General features: G+C 37.2%; 1 protein-coding gene across 1 annotated transcript in view; it reads right to left on the reverse strand.

Moving 5' to 3' along the window:
* AK5 (adenylate kinase 5) overlaps positions 1-20,342 on the reverse strand; it is a 91,044-nt gene that overhangs the window by 20,225 nt on the left and 50,477 nt on the right. Inside the window, exons 8-10 of the mRNA XM_065656396.1 lie at positions 18,756-18,832; positions 4,823-4,865; positions 3,668-3,712 (exon numbers count right to left, since the gene is read on the reverse strand). Of these exons, the coding sequence (XP_065512468.1) occupies positions 3,668-3,712; positions 4,823-4,865; positions 18,756-18,832 (165 nt within the window). The remainder of the gene's footprint in view (positions 1-3,667; positions 3,713-4,822; positions 4,866-18,755; positions 18,833-20,342) is intronic.

A 20,342-nucleotide genomic window follows, 5' to 3' on the forward strand; every position in this document is an offset into this window, starting at 1 on the left:
GACTTCATCTGGTAAAACCCCCTGCTCAAAGCAGGGCTAAATGCAAAGTTAGATCCGGTTGCTCAAGATCTGACATACCTTGGACAGAGTTTTGGGTTTTGTGATGATTTTTTTGTTTTGTATGCACAAGCAGCTAATGAGCTAGTGTGTGCAGCCGATATTGTTTTACCTGTGAAGTGGGTGGTGATAATATCTTCAGAGTGTCAGCTGAAAAGCTGATCCTATTTACATTGAGCTTAAACCATTATCAGCTTTGATTCATCAGAAGGAATATGACAAACGTTCTGCAGACTAAATTGGTTACACTAGGTTTTAAACATGACATTTAGGAGTAAATGAGGAATTCCTCTCTAATCCAAAGTGCAGAAAGATTTCTGAAAACTTTCTGCTTGGGTTTCAGCCTCAACCAAAGCTAAATGTGGCTTTGCTTTATGAAACTCCTGTGGAGGACAGGGAGGGATAATGCTCCCAGTAATTTGTTATGTATGACAGTTTTCTGGATGTGATATAGAGTATTGCATTGGCTAAGAATGATAAAATCAAACACTGTTCATTGTGGTTAAGATTTTACTTTTCATGCTTGGCTGATGAAAAAGGTTTCTTTGGTGGTTTTTGTGGTTTTGTTTGTTTGGTTTGTGGTTTCTTGGGGTTTTTGGGGTTTTTTTGGTGGTGGATTTAAAAAAAAATTATTTTAGTCACTGGCAATAATTGCATATTTCAAATATTAGAGCATCCCCCAAATTTATCTTTGCATCTGTTTAACTTTGTATGTTTCTCTTGAATTTTACTTTACAGGCCAAATTTAACTAGGTTTTGCCTCTTTTATGACCCTGTTGTTATGTCTCATATTTTTTACTTGCTGATTCTATGTCTTTGCTGTACTGTCTGGATAAAACTTTGACATTGTTGCTTAATTAATCTGAGTTAACTAATATTCCAATTAATTCCTACATTAGCTCTAATGCAAATCTTTGCTAATTAGATGATTTTTTTTTTCTTTCCCTTTTTGGACAATATTCAAGGGAAATTAGTGGGGGAGGGAATTGTCTGCTTTTTCCCCCTTTGTCTTCTAAATTGTATCTCGATTTGTCAGCCATGGCAGATGGTGTTATGTATTTCAATTACTTTGTAAACTACTTCAGATGCATATCTTTAGAACTCTAGTTTTAAAACATCTTTATGAGCATCTTATTATTTCATCAAGAATACATCTATGTAATGAGTAAACATTCCTGAGACTGAGACAGTTTTTCCTGTTCAAGTATTGACAGCAGGATGCTCCAACCCATCTATTCTGCTTATTTTCTAGCCAAGGTATCCGGGGCTGAACATTTCTAGCACTGTCCACTGCAATGGAGTACTTGGCCAGTGAGAATTTGTGGTGCTTTTTTTTTCCATTATCCTCATCCCCAAACCTGCCCAGAACTCGGCAGTTTTGTTCTGCTCCTGTGAGGCTTCTTTGAAGTTTTCTTTTGTTCTTGTAAAATTTAAAGTGAACAGATTTCAGCTTTTGACTGACATGTAAGACAACTTTACAGCCTAGATGAATGGTCTGCATCTGGCTAGTGTGTGTGATGTTAAACCTGGAGTACACGCAGAGCAACAAGTGATCCAGGCAGATTTACTGCCTGAAAAGGCCATAAGTAAAATGAGCTTGTGGCCATGCCAACCTAGCACCAGCAAGAAATCTGTCTCTGGGAAATACTGTTTACGTTCACTACCTAGATGGAGTAAAACCAATATTTCACAGCCAACTGTGCAACCATGAAGATGTCATGTTGGTCAACAAAACAAACACACCCCCCCCACACAACAAACAAACAAAAAACCAACCAAAACCACCAAAAAACACACACCGCAGAAAAAATATACCCCACTTTTCACATCAAACTTCAAGAAGCTGTTTCAGGGATGGAAGGATGGAGGGTGGGGATGGTGATATTTTGGAAAAAAAGTATAAATCGTTCTACAGAATTTGTTGGCAAGTAAGCCATGTTTGAACTTGTTCAAACTTTTCATTGTAAGATTTTTCAACAAAGAAAACTTAGACTTGATGAAGCAGAATTTTTCTCTGTTTCTAGAAAGCATTTACTAGAAAGTCTGAGATGAATTTAAGAGCAGGATTAAATAGGGAAAAGGTGAGTTTTCAGTTTTAAGCTGGAAGATGGCTAGTAAATGGCCTATAAAAATTATAACTGAAAATTAAAAACACTCTTTGAAAAATAAAAAGCAGTTGAGAGATAAATGAAAAATATGCCTCTACCATGGACAATTTTAGAGGCAAAATTCCTTTAGTGTCTTCACTTTTGAAAAAAAAAAATCTGTTTGAACAAACACAAACATAATTTTCCAATAAGATATGTGAGGCAGAGAGAAGGAAGATTTCTCACTGTAGCGAACAGCAGGAAGATGTACTTCAGTAAGCATGGAATTAGAGTTTGCTTAAAGACTGAAAATTAAGTTATGCATATTTTCCCTAAGAAAAGTCTCCTATGAACACTTCAGTAACCTAATTTTACTTTTTCAAACACATAATATCCACCACAGCTTTTCAATAAATTGAGGCAGCTTGTATTTGGTATAAGATAGGGTGAGATAAAAGGACAACACATAAACATCCTGTCTTCTCAGGATGTTTAGGTTGAAAGGAACTTCTTGGGGTGATCTAGGGTCAGCTAGAGAAGGTTTTTCAGGACTGTGTCTAGCTGGGTTTTGAACATCTATATGGATGGAGACTTTACAGTCTTTCTGAGCAACCAGTTCCAGTGTTTGACCACCCTCACAGTAAAAAAAAAAAATATTTCTTGTGTTCAGATGGAATTTAATGTATTTTAAGGGGTTTTTTTTTCCCCACTTAGAAAAAAGAATGCACAAAGTGACTTACTTTTATATGAATTTACCCATGTTCGGGTATCTACCCTTAGGTCCTTGGAAATGTGTTGCTCCTGCTCTGTATTGTAAAGCAGTTCTGAAAAACTCTGCTTGATACAAAAGCAATTCTTCCTTGCAAGTAACTAGTACCAAGCTTTAAGCTGAAATTTGTAAATCTTCTGGTTATAATTTGTTTTAAAAGGCTGGTCAAAGTTCAGGCTATTTACGTTAGTCACATTTATATAAATAACGGGCATTAACATGGTGCTTTTCCTCTCTGGACTTCCACAAGGCAAATATAAAGTAAACCTTGAACCTGCAAAGCCTCAGTGCATGCTGAGCATCATGCATGGTCACTAGCCCATTGACTTTTAACAGCACATTGAGCACATGTAGAATTGAAATCTGTATTTATAAAAGTTGTTCCACAAATGAAGAGGTGAAGAGACCTCATTTTTCCACCTATAATTTAAAATCCAATCTAGTAACAGTTTAACTAATGCCAGTGAGACGGTTTTGCTTTGAGAGATCATGCAGCACTGCTGGAGCTGCACAAGGCCCGAGGTCATTTTAAGTTATGTTCACACTTAAACATACCTCCTGCTTTAAGCTTTACACAACTGTTGTCACTCAAGTTAATAACATGAAATCAAATCCTAACTCCCTTTCAAAAGACTAAACCACCATTGTAGTGCAAATACTCTTAACCAAACCGTTCTGCTAAGCATTAAAAAAAATCATATACTTATTATCAAAACTAAATAACATCGGGATTTTCAAATGTAGCACTACTTACCGACTACAAAAATGATGTTTGATTTCCTCAGATCTTCTGAAAAGTCTGAAATGAAAAATTTCTTTAGTTGGCAAGAGCTACCAATTTTAATCTTAGCTACTTTCCACACTGAATTGTGTAACATTCATGCAAGCTGATCTGATTTCACTAGATTTACTTTCTGCTATAGTGCTCTGCATTCCAAAAGGAGCTATTATCCACAAACCTACTTATCTCCCAGTTTTGTAGTTCTTGCTGCAGATGTGATAAAAATATTTTACCTGAAAAATTAGCCCTTGCACACAGACATCAGTTCTTTAAAAGAGAAAGGAAAGAGGGGAGAAAAAAAAAAAGGCAGATGCATATTGATGTAATAATGTGCTTCCTGAGCCATTGCATTTTTCTCTGAACATGTTATTACATTATAATTGTTATAGAAATTTGTCCACATCCTATTCAGATCTTATATTTGGTGCACTACATCTGAGATGTAGGCTTAAATACCCCTGAGCCTCAAGTCCAGCCAAATAATAATCTGTACTGAAATTCAGGTATTACTGTCATTTTAGCACCAAAACTACTGTATGTACTATAGCTTTGCCTTTTACTGAAATGGTATTAAAAAACCAAAAACAACCAGTTCCTTTTATTGAGTCCCAGTCATTAGCCTGATTATGCCAATACAGAAGGTGATCTTGCACCATCTGAGCTGCTGGAATTGTATTTTCTCTTTGACTTAATCACTTACAAGAAACATCAGTTTACCACATACAACTTTGTTTTTTATTATGTGCATGTACATCTCTTATTACATAGTATAATTAGCCATAAAATGCTTTGATTAATCTTTTAATTCCTCTTAAACTCTTAGCAGCTCATATTTTCCAACAAGCTTTTCATAACTGCTGATTTCTGAAAACACCTGTAAGATCTGATGCTGATTAACCATAATATTTTCTAATAATTTTGAATCCACTAGCCTAAAGAGTGTAAAAATGACTTTTACAAGCTTTAATTTGCATTCAAAGAGAATTCACATGATAAAATCCTTTGAGACGTAGCTTTCACAATATAAATAACCTGAATTCACTTAATCTTCTAAGTAGCTGTTTAAATACAAGGGAAAATCAAAGGTTTCAAAATTAAATGGCAAATGATACTGAAAAAGAAACTCACCTCCTGTGCTCTCATAACCAGAAAAACTTGACAGATCCTCCTCCTGTTAATTAAGGAATTGACAAAGTAAAATAGATATTCTGTATAGTTTGCATTCCTTCTTATATCTGCTTATAAGTGTATCTTAAGATCTTCTCTGTATTCTAACTTCTCAGTTTTAATCTATGTTGAGATGGAGTTAATGTCACAGAAATGCTGTTAGTGCTGTTCCAGTTGGTAGAACATGAGCATGGAGAACCCAAGACAACTTGAGATGATTAACTATCCCATATTGTTTTTGTGAGAAACAGCTTTGTCAGTGTCCAACCACACGGTTCCAGCATTATATATAAGCAACCAGTGTGCGTGTTGAATTGCTTCCAAAGTAAAAATGGTGTGATAAGCTGTTAGTAGTGGAAAGGCAACATTGGAGTAAGTTCTAGAAGAGAGCTACAGTATAAAGATGAAAATAGCCTTTGGTCTAAAACAACTTGAATGTGTTTACCTTTAGAGCATAACACAAGCTACAAGTTGCTACAGAGGCTGCTGAACTACACCAAGGCATTACACCAGGGAAATGGGGAACTTGGCAAGGATTTTTTCCCTGATACTTGGCCACTTAGAATTATTTTGTCACATACCATATAGTACAACCAATAGGGAATTATAGATACTGCCCAGCAAGAATGTCAGAGTGGGAATTCTTTGCTGTTCTTATAAACCAGAATTATATATGTGCTGGACACAGTCTAGGTTGTGTAGTGTCAATAGACTCACAGCATCTGTGCTTTAGTCTAGTCTATAAAATACCAATAATCGCATTGACAGTAACATGCTTGTATTACATCATCAGTGTGCAATATTGGCATGGAATACATTGTGCTAGTCCTCTCAATATCATACGGGTCTATCGAGCTGTAGTTTCTTACAGTTCTGCTTCAGTACGCTGTCAGAAATAGCCACTGTGAGAAATGTGTACAGCTGCGTGAAGAGATGAAGTGAAACGCACAGCACGTTGAATAGAACGGGTGAACTGCTGCGGTCACGGTAATTTGCAGGCTCTTGCACCACCCTTGCAGGTTTTTCCTTGTGTTCCCATTACCACTGAAATACAAGTACTCTTCATTATGCTGAAGTATCATTACGTTGGCTACATAGAACATTTTCATTTTTTGAGTCACAGTAATTCTCGGTCTATCACACTGCAGCAGGAGAACTGCCATCTTAAAAAAAAAAAAAAAGGCAAAAAAGTAGAGGGGAGCAAAATTTAAAAAGCAACTGGATCCACTAAGTTTGCAGGAGAGTATTTCAGGGGGAAAAAACCCACCAGCACCACCAAAGCAAAAGAAAACACAACACGATGACATGTTTTCAAATAAGAGATTAACCTCTTTCCTAGAATTCCAGTGACAGTATGAACATTACGTGCTTTTTCTTTGATGTAATAACACAATAAAAAGTTTGACCCTGCAAAGAATATATTACATATCAAAGGCCTGGTTTTAGATTCAGCTTCTTATTATGCCTTTGAAGGTTTCTGGATCAAAATCATTTTAGGCATGAAGTTTAAAGTTTCTTTAAAATCAAGATCACAGTCACAAGTTTACAATGAAACGAAAGAGGCATGGCTTCTTTCAAGTGCTGCTTTGTTCTCCCCTACAATTGCAGAATGAAATTGCCTCTGCAACCTGGTGGACTGCTCGGAGCAGCAGGTGATAAGAAAAGTCAGTTTAAGTCAGCAACTGCTCTAATTTTTTACAGCTGGAATATGTAAAAACTAGAGACAGAACTGAAGCTAAATAAGCTATTATATCGCTACTTTCGTTTGACCAACCATATCTGCTTTAGTAGAATGACAGGTGAACTAGCCAACACACCACGTTCACATAAGGAACATATGCTATGAAAAGCCATTACAGTGAATTGTAATTACAACTCAAAAGCAGGTGTGACAGTGCCCTTGATCAGAACCCAGAACTTCAAAGCAATGAGCTCTGTCTATATCCGTAACTGCTCACTTTTCAGGTGCATCAATATTGTTTTAAAAAAAAGTTTGGTTTTTTGTTTTTTCAAAGGGCATGTTTCATAATTCTGTAAGACAACTTGGCATGCAGCTTGATGTGAGTGGGACCACCAGCCCTGCTGAACTTCCATGACAAAATAAGCTTCCCCATATTTCAAAAATAAGGTATTCCATAAAAACATTTGTTTAAACAGAATTGAACAGCACCCAGCTGCAGTGGAAAGAGGTCCTGAAAGCCTGGTCTCTAGGGATGCTGTAAGAAAAGTCAGGAGGAACAAATTAAAACAGTTGGACTACAATAAATTTGGTTTTGATGACAAGGTGTTCCTGCACAGTTTTCACTATTCCATAGCTAAACTTGACTTAGAACCATTTCCCTTCACCCATTTCTTCCCAGTCTCCTCAAAAGCACAACCAGTTTTTCTGCTGATCTGGGTAAGGAGCCAGATGTACTGTTTGGCGTGCAGTCCCTTGGAGAAGGTGACAGAGACTGGCGTCCTGATCAGTGCCAGTCCCTTCATACTGACATTTGACAATACCCCTTCCTAATTGTGTCTTTCTAGTAAGTCGGTCTCTAAACTGTGAATGGCTTAACCTGTATTGGCATGAAAGCACAGTTCTGTTCTGCATGGTCACTATAGTGCTTTGGAAAATAACTGTTGGATTTAGCAAACTATCTCACAAGGAAAAGTTCCCCCAAGTACTAGATTGCTAATAGTATTTTACAACACATTGCATCAGGAATACAGTGAATTAGCAGCAGAACAGTTTCTGTATTCTTGGTACAACTGTTTCCGTTTAGTTGAAAGCAAGGTTAGGAAGATTATAATCTTTTATGTAATGAGCTCGGGAGAAAGATGGGTATCTAATTTCAGATGCCTTTAGAGCGAGGTTATATTATACCTACAAGTATTATCTGGAAAAACATACCAATGAGTGGGGCATAGCTGACCACATATCTGCTCAAACAATATCAACAGTACATTAAAATGATTGCTAAATACAAAAGTTTGCTACCTGTAAAGAATCCGTTATCTGTAAATTGCTTTTAGAGTTGGAAAATGCAGGCTTCTGACTGTAGTCTGACTTCTTGTCATTTAGCTCATTCCTAGTAAATATCTGACTAGTAGTAGCCACTTCATAGGTTAATGAGCTTAAGTTACTGCCTGTCATTGCTAGGTTGTGAAGTAATTTCCATAATAAAACAAACTGACAGTAAGTCACAGTATATAATAAGGAAATTATGCAAAATTCTTCAGATCTTTGAGTTTTGCTACTAATAAATTAAGAGTTTGTGTTTTGTTGTGGTTGTGTTTTAATCTAATGATGCAACATTTTCTTCACTAGCATTTAATTATAACTATTGTGACCGTTTGTTACCTGATGGAATGAGAGAGCTTTTCTGTTACCCACTATTAACCCCAGCTCCAGTCCTTGGATTTTCTTCTTCTTCTTTTTTTTGGTAAAATGAAAAAGAAAAAAATTCTCTCTTATCACTTTGTTGCTTGAATCCTTCATGAAAATAGTGGTGAAAATTGTCTGACACATTTTATTCAGATTTTTAACAGACAAAACAAGAGTTCCTTCTAAAAATTTACTGAAGAGGATAAATAATCGTGGATTAAGGAGAAAAGTGGCAGTAGAATGAGACTGAACTGAAAATACAGCACGATTGTTGCCTAAAATGACGCTCAGTTTTCAAGATTGAATTTGACAATATCAATATTCAAAGGAACATGTCAGGCACTAATTATTTAAACAAATAAAACCCACATGTTTCTCTACCTAAGAATATTTGTTGAGAATTGAACTTAATGTGTAAGAAAAAAAAAAGGCAGCATAGACGCACATAACTTTAATACAGAATAACGCAACATATACAGTAGAAAGTACAGGCAAGAACTGACTATGTAGTTGTGTCATTGCAATCTCATCAGAATCCCTTTGATGGGAATATATGTATATAACCATCAATTTCTCAGCACACTGTAGCTGTATAATTCTCCCTTTGCCGTTGTTAGGTAGGTAAAACACTTGTACTTTTGTAGCATTTTATTTGTTTGAAGAACAGTTCCACATAAATCTTCCCTGTACTTCCTTTGGGAACAGAGGCAAGGGCATTATTTCCCTTCCAGCAGACATATTGAGTGACTTGTCGATGTAAACACAGTTATACATGGAAGCAGAACTACATTTAGGACTTAGATTTTCACTTTCACCTCTTTAGCCTGTAGTATACTTACTTTGAATTCTTAGTCATTAACAAAGTAATATTAAATGAAATATCAAATGTTTGCAGATGATGCTTCTACATCTACTACTCTTAATTTTAGCTTTTAAATAAACTCTCTCACTAAGAATAGTTCAGGGAATCACAAAGCAGTATGAGATGTCTGGATATACAATTTGTCTGCTTCAGCACAGGCCAGTCTGTCACAATGTCTGTGGTTTTAGAGCTTGACATGTGTTTGCAGCTGGATTTAATAGGCATGTACCTAATCACAGAGGATGGTCTTTCAGATTAGGCATATGCAGCATCTATTTATAAAATGTATTTATCACTGAGTATCCTTACACATACTGCAAAACATAAAGACCCCAAAGAAGCTTTAGGTAGGCAAAGTTAAACATTGGAAGAAACTGGGGCCAGTCAGAGCTCGGCCGTGGAATTTGTCTTTTAAATTCCTGTTTTCTTCCTGTAAGAGCAAATATTTGGCTCTTATGAGATATGCTGCGTTAGCTGCAGGTTTTATGTATGGGCAATGGTCCCTGGGAACGGATTTTATGAGCCGTATAGTTGCTTGCCATTAAACTACATTCATGATTCAAATAACTTTTTGATGCTGAGCTGCTTTCTGCAAGCTGAGTGTTGGCCAAGTGTACCTCTGGAAAGCAGGGGTGGCTGTGCTCGGACCTCTTCTGGTCCGGAACTAATGAATATGGGTAAATAAGATAAGATGCAGTATGAATACATTCAGAGTTCAAGGTTTTCTTTCCCGAAAAGGCATATCTTCTTTTACAGTGCATACTGCCCAGCAAAGTGGAGTTATTTGTGTCAAAAGGAGCTAATAGTAATTAAGATGAGAGAACAGTGCTAATGCTATTTGAGGTACCTTTTGTTTGGAGTGCATACCACTAGAAAGTGTGGAAAAAAAAATCAGTGTTTGTAATAGCATTTACAAAATCCTGACAGATGATTAGACACTATGATTCCCTTTCACTTCTGGATTTCTTGCAAAGACAACGATCTCTATACCATTAGTCTTTTAAAATAAACCTTATTATCAGTTCTGAAAATAAAACAAATTTATACCTATATAGAGGTAGAGATTAACTAATTCTTAACACTTGTAAACCAAGATCAAGTTAACTGGCTTTTAAAGATATGCAAGATTTTTTTCAGATTTTTTCATTCTCGTTCTTTGATAGCATAAAGAAGAGTACCTATCAGTAATTTAGAGGGGAAAAATTCACTATTGGTTTGCTGTAGTGTGTGGGGGTTGGGTTTTTGTTAACTTCTGTAGATTTATTTAATGACAAAAATTACACATCAATATTAAGCATGAAAATGAAAACAACATTTATTATAGTTTCATATTGTTTTCCAGACAGTGGAAAACTAGAAAATTTTCAAATTAACTTTTCAGGGGGAACTTACCAACCAAGGTATGCAATAAGAACACCCCACCCAGCAGGGCAGCAGCATTTTGCATCATCAGAGCATCACAATCGTTTTCTGGTAAATGTAACACTTCATTTGCAATTTTCATATTAGGTTTAAAATGGGACAGCGTTATATCTAACTTGCAGAAGAACTGCAGCTTGCTTTTTAAATATCTTTGTGCTTTGAAGACACTTGACACCCGTATTATCTGTGATTAGTTATTATCTAGCGCTCATTTTACAATACTTCTGCCACATACAGTATTCAGTTACTTTTCAATAGATCTATTTTTATAGAAAGTGCTCAGTGCCTACAAAATTCTTCACAAAAGTTATCACTATTTTTCCTGTAGCTTTCTTATTTTCTGTAAATTACCATCACTCCTTAAGTGATTCTTCTTTATGTGGAGTCTTTATGCTGCTTGGTACAAATTCTCCCAGGGGCTTTTTGTTATATCGAGACACTACAGCAGAGAAGCACAGCACTGGACCTTCCAGTGCATTTGAACTGCCAACTCAATGCTGCTTTGTTCCTTTTCTTAGACTGCCAATGAATGGGTCCCTCAAATCATACACTACTGTTGTATTTTTTTTTTAAACTTTAGATTAAAAAGGCTTTTCTGCAAGCCAGTCTCAATTACATTTCCTAAAAGAAAAAAGAAAAACATACAAATGCTTTGATAAGATTCAGTTGTGCTGGACATTAGTAATTGCTTCTCTTGGAAGAACTCAAAGTCCAAGGTGTTACTTTCCACAGATAACCCACAAAATGTTATGCTTCTGCTTCCATGCATCACCATGGCACAACTCATTTATTTTGTTAACATGAGCTCCATTATTTTATAGAAATGAAACTCTATGACAGGTGCAGTAACCTGTAATTAATTTTAAAGATTTGTTACAGGAATTCAAACTGTCTTTGAGAATATAAACAGCAAAGGAGCCAAGGGCAGAATGTAACTTTCACTTATTATGTGGATTTTCTAAGGACACCTAAAATATATATACTTTAATTTCATTCTTTAAGATGAAAGTATTTGTCCTCTATTATATATGTCTACAACAGGCAGTACGCTCAAAAATGTCTTTTCTATCACTTGCTCCCCTTCCAAGATGTTTTTAGCCCAAAGCCAGTGTTACACATTGCAGCACTCACCCAAGATTCTGTGTAGCAACGTGTTTGATACAAAGCTCTGTTGTTTACCTTACCGATCATAATTTAGCACTGCTATTGGGGGGGTGGGGAAAAGAGAGGTAGTTTAGTTTCGGAATGGCACCACAAAAATGAGTAGGTGCCTTTCCCTTGTGTGGCAGAAGATCAAGTCTTGAGACACTGAGTAAGGGCTGCTGACATTGCTGTGCCCTGAGCACATCAGCTGTTCACCAGAACCACACATGCACAGATACATGATTCACAGACACAGAACGCACAGAATTGCAGCAGGGAGAGCGAGCGAAGAAATGTAGACTCGGGAAACGTAGCTAATGAGAACAGACCTCTTAAAATATGGAAGTAGAGCATCATCTGAAAGATCTTGGCACAGAGAAGGACAAGAATAGGGTATTGTAAAAATAAGACCAGCGTGTGGCCTCAGATCCTACGATTTGCTGGTACTAAGATAAAAGTTGAGCTGTGCTCAAATTTTACCTCTTAAAGACCTTCTCTGCTTAACGTTTGAATAAGCATATTCTAGGTTTACTAAAACATTTATTTATGTTTTATTAGGTAGCTTTATAACTTTCGATAAGGAATTTCCACAGTATTTATAAAGAACTTCCCTGTTAAGAAGGAATTGAACAATGGGAGGAAACAGTTCACTGATCCTAGATGTGCTACTGTGCACGGATTATAAAACTAGGCCACTTCTTGCTCCTTGTGACTGGTATTTAAGCCCAAATTGACTAAAGTTGACTGCAAATCATGGGATACACAAGGAGGAAAAAGACACCAAATAGGGAACATATGGCTTCCTGAAAATACATAGAGGTTTGTTTTTTTTTTTTAAGTGTTTCCAATGTACCCAGAAAAGCCACGCTTCTGCTTCAACACAGTACAAATAAGTTATTTAAAGAGCAGTTTTGTATCCCATATATTAAAATACCATCTTTGCAATCACTGCAGTTTAATATGCAAACGTAAAAGTCTATAGTATGTACCTTCACCATGATTAAGAAATATGAATATTTTCTAAAAATATGTTTCTTCTTCAATGCTTTAAAATACAGAATTGCTGCTACAAATACTTTTAAGGAAGGGCTTTGGTAGCTGTCTTCAGGGATACTGGACTATGTGAACAGAACCCTCGGTTCTGAGTAAGGTGTCTAAATCTAGGAGGTGGGGAGGGGTAATTTAAAATACATCTTTGCATTTCTTTATGAGCTTGAGGTGCAACGTGAAATGTTCTGACGTGGATCATATTTGCATTGACTGGGTGGGATGCCTGATATTCCCTGAGGTTCTCTGGGCTGTAAAGATAAACATGTAAAACGCAGAACTCAAATTTAGCTGTAAAGTTATATTTTCTGCATGAAAGGCTAAGGCCTCAGGTTTGCCAGTGGAGAGAAGGAAAGGAGGTATGCTCTCCTAGTGCTATTGCCTACAAAAGTGAGGGTGAAATACTGCAAATTGTAACGCTTCTTTTCTACAGACACCATCCACAAGCCACAGAGAAGAGCTTCCTAAGTTACTGCAGAAGTATCCCGTGGAGCATAAATGCAGCGCATCTTGAAGAATGATGCTATTGTTGTTTAAATCTCTAGTAACTCACATCCCCACCATCCTTGTAACCGGGTCCTCGTGCCCTGTACTGCGCATCAGAGCTGTGGGCAGCAACTTTTGGTTCAGAAACAGAAAAGAAATGGGGATGCAAAGACTTAAACTAACCATGGCGGTTCAGTTGCCCCTAATGTATGTATTATCAGAAAGTAAATCCAAATGATGTCTGTTAGTAACTGTTTCTGGCGTTGCAAAGAGAAAAAGCAGATTGAGTCTAGGGCAATTTTTCTCGCCTATTTCACCATGGTTTGCATGGGGGAAATAGAGCAGTAGCCTTTCTTTCACATGCCTTTACTACAGTGTACAATGGTGACTTTGAAAGAGAAAAATAATTCTTCAAGCTTACAAAATGATAGAAAAGCACCAAAATATACTTGGTTTGAGCTTACTAAGGGAGCACTTTATACAGGCAAATTGTAGTACTTTGTTTCTAGAACTGACTTTTTTTTTTAAGCATTTAATAGGACAGTTTCCATGGCAACTTGAACTGAACAGATTGTTCATTGACTTCAGTACGTTTCTATTAAACATCTTTTCTCTGTAGTTAGGCCTGCACCTCTAGCTCTTTCATCTCTTTGGATGCTTATGCATTATCGCTTTTCACAGAGATCCTTAAACTAGATTGGAGTCCACCCTTCTGTGCTCTTTAACAAAAACAAATGTTGAGGGAACAGAGTTTTACAACCATTCTGAGTTTTCTAGAGTCTATTTTAGTTTCTTTTATGTAGTCCTGTTTTAATCAGTTTCCCTGTAGAATCAGAATCTGTAATTCAAATTGATACCACTGCCTATCAGTGAAAGAGAAATGGACACTGAGTTCAGCATTGAAAGCCCAAATGGCTTCTGGATACTCTTTGTCATTCTACTAAGTCCTATAACGATTAATGCTGCACAGCATATATAAATAAAACTGCTGTTATATCAGAAGTTCTGTATGTTCTCAAGTAAAGAGAAAGCACATGATTAATATAGCACATTCTAGATCTGACCCCTTAAATGATTTAATCAATGTTTATCTAATTTTGAAAAGTAGATTTAGAAGTCCCAATGAAAATTGCTTCTGCTAATGGAGATGTGCAGTTCACTCTGTCGTATTGTAATGTCAGCCCTAGAGCACTGTGTCTGAAGGGTTAAATAAATTACTTGGACTGAATCTTTGACATAGAGAAAATGGAGTCAAATCAAAGTGACAACTGATATGAAAGATACTGAAGGAGGAAAACGGTCTTTGGTTTAATCCACAGAGCTATAGTTAAATGAGGCTTTCAATTTGCTGTTGCCCATCAGTTTTAGGAATATTTGTGTTCTGCTTCTTCATTGAAAAGACTTTCAGGGCCTTTTCATTATCTCTCTTGAATATTTAAGTTTCAAGCTATAATAATCAGTCAGGCCGGAAATGTTGGTACAGTCTTGGTAGCAATGGAGTCTGGTTTTCATCAGTTTGCTTAAAGCTTTCCTCCTGCTCCCCTAAAGCCTCAATTCGTATGTGCTCTGGGTGTGAAACAACAGCAAGATGTAAGAATTGTCACTACATGGCAACAACTTTTAATCAAGAGCTTGTTTCATCTCGTTAGGATGAGAGTAAGCCTCTTTGAGGGCTTTTTTTCCTCCACTTCATTTTAGTTTAGCTTGTTGCTTTTCAAGAGAGCTGTCACATTTTCTAATTATAAAACATTCTGCACTTCCAGCAAAGATTGGGTTATGCAATTTTCCTAATTCAATAGATTGCTTGTCACTGCTGAACAGAAAACCTTTTATTATCTTTCAGTCTTTTTTACATCTGCTTTTCCTATGCCTTTGGCACACTTGGGGAACAAAAAAGGCAATCTCTCCTTTGGATGTAACATTGCATTTACCTAATTGCATAAGTAAATGCAGTCGGACACTGGAAGGACATGGAAATGCACCAGCTATGAACTGCTAATTTTATTTGAGGCACAGAAATGTGTTTCCATGTTTTGTAGAAGAGAAATAGATTTCCCCCCTCCCATATAGGAGGAAGCTAAGTATATTTTTAAATTTTTTTTACTTGAAGTTTGTCTGATTTTCATATTTCCCAAACTTTAAACTCATCAATTCTATAAGCACTTGTTCAGGACTGTATTCAATCTACAGTCTGACTGGATGTTTTAACTTTTTCTCTAATTAGTCCAAATATTCCTCAAACTAGCTAAGGTTGTCTTGAAAGCCTTGTTTTCACAAGAAAATAACTAGATTGTCTCTTCTTCTGGAACTCTTTGATAGGATTCACTGGTGCCAATATTTCAATACTCCATTTTGGCGTGAATGCACTTGAAATAAGCCAAATGGTAGGTTTCTAATCAAAAATCCAATTCTTAAAGATAAAACTTGTCTGATTTCTGGAAACAAGTGGCGTTATATTGACAGCCTCTCCGGAAATTGAATAGCAAGTATAAATTAACACAGTGAACAGTGAAAACCTGTATCGCAACTGAGTGCATTCCAGCAGCAAAAGACAAGCCTTATTAAACCAGACACTAGTCATGACAGCAAGTTCTGCAAATTGAGAATATTCTATAAAGCACAGGTCTTCCCTCATTAGAAGCTATGCTGTTGCACCCAAAAATGAGTGGCCCAAAACATATTTCTGATGTCTTAATATGGACGAAAATAACTGGAACTTATCAGTTTACTGTGCTTTTCTGTTTTTCAATCAAGTCATGAGTACTGTAATCATTACTCCAGAAAAGTCTATAGAGATTGTTACCACGTGAAACTTTGCTTGGCTCTTCCACAAGGCGTTCTCCATGAGAGATACTGGCTGCTTTTATTTTTTTAAATTTATTTTTATTTTTTTGGAATAATATATCTGACAGCTACAGATCTGAGAAAGAACAGAAAAATAGTTATTAGTGATTTGGAGAAAAAAAAAAGCCTTTTAGGAAAAAAAAAAGTATTTCCCTCCTGCCTTTCAATGCCATAGGGACTTAGTGATTACAAGTGTTCTAGTTCTTGAAGTATTCATGCATAGCTGGTAGAAAACAATCAGCTTGCTTTTAATTTAGTTACATGAATTTAATTGAACGTTCATTTATAAAATGTAGACTACAAAGCTCAAGGTTTTTCTGAGTTACTTTTAGTTCAGTTTCCCCTGCCAACTCCTCTGGAAAAAACAGATCTTGGCCTGTGTTAGTGTTGATTTGCACTGTTTCAACAACAGGTACCAAGTGCTTCTCAAAGCACATCGTTGTATTTTGGAGCACTGCTAGATGAGCTGGTGGCTACATCGGCAGTTGGAACCACACCAGCCATTCTCTTTGCTCCTGCCTGCCAGTCAGAGAGGTTACTCTGCAAAGAGTAGTGCGCATCTGAAGAACACGGATACTTCTTTGTTGGCTTAGTTTACGCAGTAGATTCTCCTGGCTCATTCCAAGAATGAGAAAGTGCAAAGGTATCTCTGTACGTCCGCTTCAGCTGTGGCAAGTGATGCTCATCGCCAGCTGTGGCTTTGTCTTCAGTACATGTTGCGTACTGCTCTAACCTCCAACTCCTCTTGTTCAGTGACTACCAAGATGTTCTGCTAAAATTCAGCCACTTTTAGCTGCTCAGCTGTGTAAGGTTGCTTAGAAACCAGCCTTCTTATCCCCCACATTCTCATGACAGATTTCCTATGCAATAACATCACTGCATGACACATTTGTATCCAGACACGCGTTCCTTTTCCACTTGAGATTCTCTGAGTAAAGGTTGTTGATGCTTTGTGCAATCATAAACAGCATGTGGTAAATCACTGGAGTATTGAATCACCGCCGCAGTCAAAATGAGCTCAAGTTTCAAATGCATGCAGTTCCTCTCTCCTGAATTTAGTTATTGATCTTTTCTTCCTGAGAGTAATTTCTAATCTTGTTTTTTAGACTGGATAGCTAGATGGTATTATGACTTTATGGCAATCTCCACTCCCTTCTTTGCTTCTGTATATAATACTTGCTTCAGCCATTCCAAAATTTAGATGGTAAGGGCTTTTGGTTGCAATTGCTTTCTCCTTTATATTTTCTTTTATATTTGTACAAGGCGTCTCATATGGACTGGGTATAAAGATACTTGTTAATAATATAAATATTTCTATATAAACATATATGTTCAAATAATAAGCACAAGTTTTATAGTTACAAAAAAAACAAACAGAAAGAAATAGATGAAAATTATACTATTTTATAAGTTCAAACTATATGGTTCACTGATGATACATTGCATGGTCCATAAAAACACTGATCGTAGTTTTGAATAAAGTTGCATGTGGCTCTTACATGAGGCTAAACAAGGAGTCTACAATGAGACCTTATTGTCTTTGTCAATAGCAAACAAGCTTTCTGCCAGCTGTGGCGGTTAGCCTTCCTCATTATTTTGCCAGACCAACACATTCCCATTCTGGCAAGAGTGCAATACTCTTATCAAATAGAGAAGGAGAAATGAAGTAAAAACAGTGCTAAAACCCCTTCAGTCTGAGAGAGATGTATAAATATGAAGCATCTGACAATGACTTTCTTCAACTGCAAGTTTGTACTTGATATATATTCTTTTAATGCTTATTCACAGCACAGTAACAAGAATAATACCGCTTAACCTTAACACAGAATCCAAGCCACGGGAACCTCCCGTGTTTCAGTTTGTGCCCGTTGTCTCTTGTCCTGCCACTGGACAACACTGAAAAGAGCCTGGCTCCTTCTCCTTTGCACCTTACCTCCAGATTTCAGTATGCACTGATGAGATTGCCTCTGAGCCTTCTCTTGTCCTGGCTGAACACTCTCAGCTCTCTTGGTCTTTCCTTATAGGACAGATGGGCCAGTCCCTTAATCATCCTAGTGGCCCTTTGCTGGACTCTCTTAAGTAGCTCCATATGTTTTACTGGACGCTGTACTCCAGATATGGCCTTACCAGTGCTGAGGTGAAGGTTAGAGGGGAAAGATGTATACAACCTTTTTTCCCCTCTCTAGCCTTCTTTCTTCCTATGTACAAGGAAAACACTATCAAAATTTAGGTTTTAGATGTGGACAGAATAGGGTAAGCGGAAAGGCTTGTTTCAACATACTATAAGCATTTGTTGTTTTATTCTTAAAAATACTTTTTCAAGGGGAGAATGCTTGATTTGGTTTTAGTTACATTTCACACTTTTTGTATTTTCATGCGTCTCCTGAAAACTGTTTTACTCCCTCTTAAATATACAGTAGATTTACAGTGCATTCCAATAATTCTGTTTGCCACATTTGTCAATGTTTTAAAATTTGTGGAGGAAACTAAGCAATGTACAGTAATGGAAGATATGGGCTCTTAATACCACAATAATGTCCACTCTTTTCTCATAACTAGAAAGCAACCTCTGTGTATCACAAATTTTCGTGTATTACACTTAAAAAGCCCCTTGGCTTAGGTACCCTTAAAGTTTCATCACCTCATTCAGCCAAATTGTATAGCACAAGATGTACATAAACTAGAAAACTGTCTAGAGAGAGGCCATATAAACATAAAATTACCTGGTCTTCAAAGTCAAATTCTGTATAAACAGTATCTCCAGAATCCATAATCAGATTGCAATCGAGGTCATTTGGCCCTAAAATAGGAAAAGAAATTAGACTTCAGAAATGGATTGGAAATTTTCACTTTATGTGATGGAACACTGTAATATTATAATATTGTCTGTATGTATGCAAAATCTAGCACATCCAAATGGATCCTTGGATCGCAGAGTAGCCAGGTGAGTGGTACCCCATTAACAAAGCCTTCAAAGCATCCATAAAAGCTACCACAAATCTTAATAAGGAATGGTTATACTAAATGCTGAATTGTTTCAGCTAGATTGCCAATTTATTGGGCAGGGTGTCCTGTGTGCCATGACTTGCAATTGTAAAACTGCCACAAGGATCTTGGCTCAGGGGAGAATACAAACCACGTTTAGGAAAGAGAAAGGAAATACTGACTGACTGCTGATTAGCAGCTAAGGATCCTGGAGTGATGCTGATGGGACCAAAGCAGCGTGCTTCCCGCAGCAACAGTCTCCATGCCTGTCCTATCCTGCCCCTTTCCAAGGTGACAGTGTGGCTCTGCCCCTTCTCCCTGTCATCCTCCTGTGGATGCAAGGATCAGCAAGTCATGCAGCCTCTTGCATTTGGGATGCAAAATTCAGTTGCTGAGAAGCCTTGACCTGGCTGAGCTTTGCAGTTCAGCTACAGTTGAGCTACTGAAGGTGCAGGATAACAGAAACTGAGCTTGGTATTTCAAGAAGTCATGAAGAGGGGTAGTCATTGCTAAACTCGAATGGGAGGCTAAACTACTAATCATCTTTCCATGTAAACATAGGAAGGGTGCAGCATGGACAACACATTCATACTCTGGCATTATTACCCTGTTCGGGTTATCTCACTTCTGGGCAACAAGGTAGGAAACAGCCTCCTGTGCCCTCCAGATGGTGCAGCCCTAAACCAAATCCTATGTATATTCAATACACACTCAAATGTCAATAGGCATGTGACTACAGGAGTATTTTTCACAGCATTATTAAAATGAGAATAACAAAAATACTGTAATGACACACAGAGATGTAAAAATTGTAACCAGCCAGTAGCCGCAGGTGAGTCCAATCACTATCTTCATGTGCGGAGCAGCAGGTAACACCAGGGGAAGCATTAAATGTGCTTAGTTTAGTGCCTTCATGTCCCCAGTCAGACAAGATCACTGATGAGGAAGAGGAAAAAAACTTCCCCCCTCCTGGGTTACAGGTGTCTTTAGGTGGTGTGATGTTGCTGCGAGCACTGGTATTGAGGATACGTCATTTTAAAACTATTGCTGACCCCGGGTTGTTTTCTCGCCATTAGAGATGTTTGTATGGGCGGCTCTGTAACAAGCACTATCAGTAACAAATTTTGTGGTTCTATTTGTTCCAGATGCATTTACGTATTACCTGCTTTTGTTTGCTTTTAAAGTTTACATAGTAATAATCTATGTAGGTGGTGAACGAAACATGACTAAGAGAGAGAACAGAGGAGAGGAACTGGATATCACGATGACTAAAACCATAACTGCTTGGTAGAGATGATGATTTCAGGGTGTCTTAATTTCCAATC

The sequence above is a fragment of the Caloenas nicobarica genome, chromosome Z (assembly GCF_036013445.1).
Source record: "Caloenas nicobarica isolate bCalNic1 chromosome Z, bCalNic1.hap1, whole genome shotgun sequence".
In the NCBI taxonomy this organism is placed as follows: Eukaryota; Metazoa; Chordata; class Aves; order Columbiformes; family Columbidae; genus Caloenas; species Caloenas nicobarica.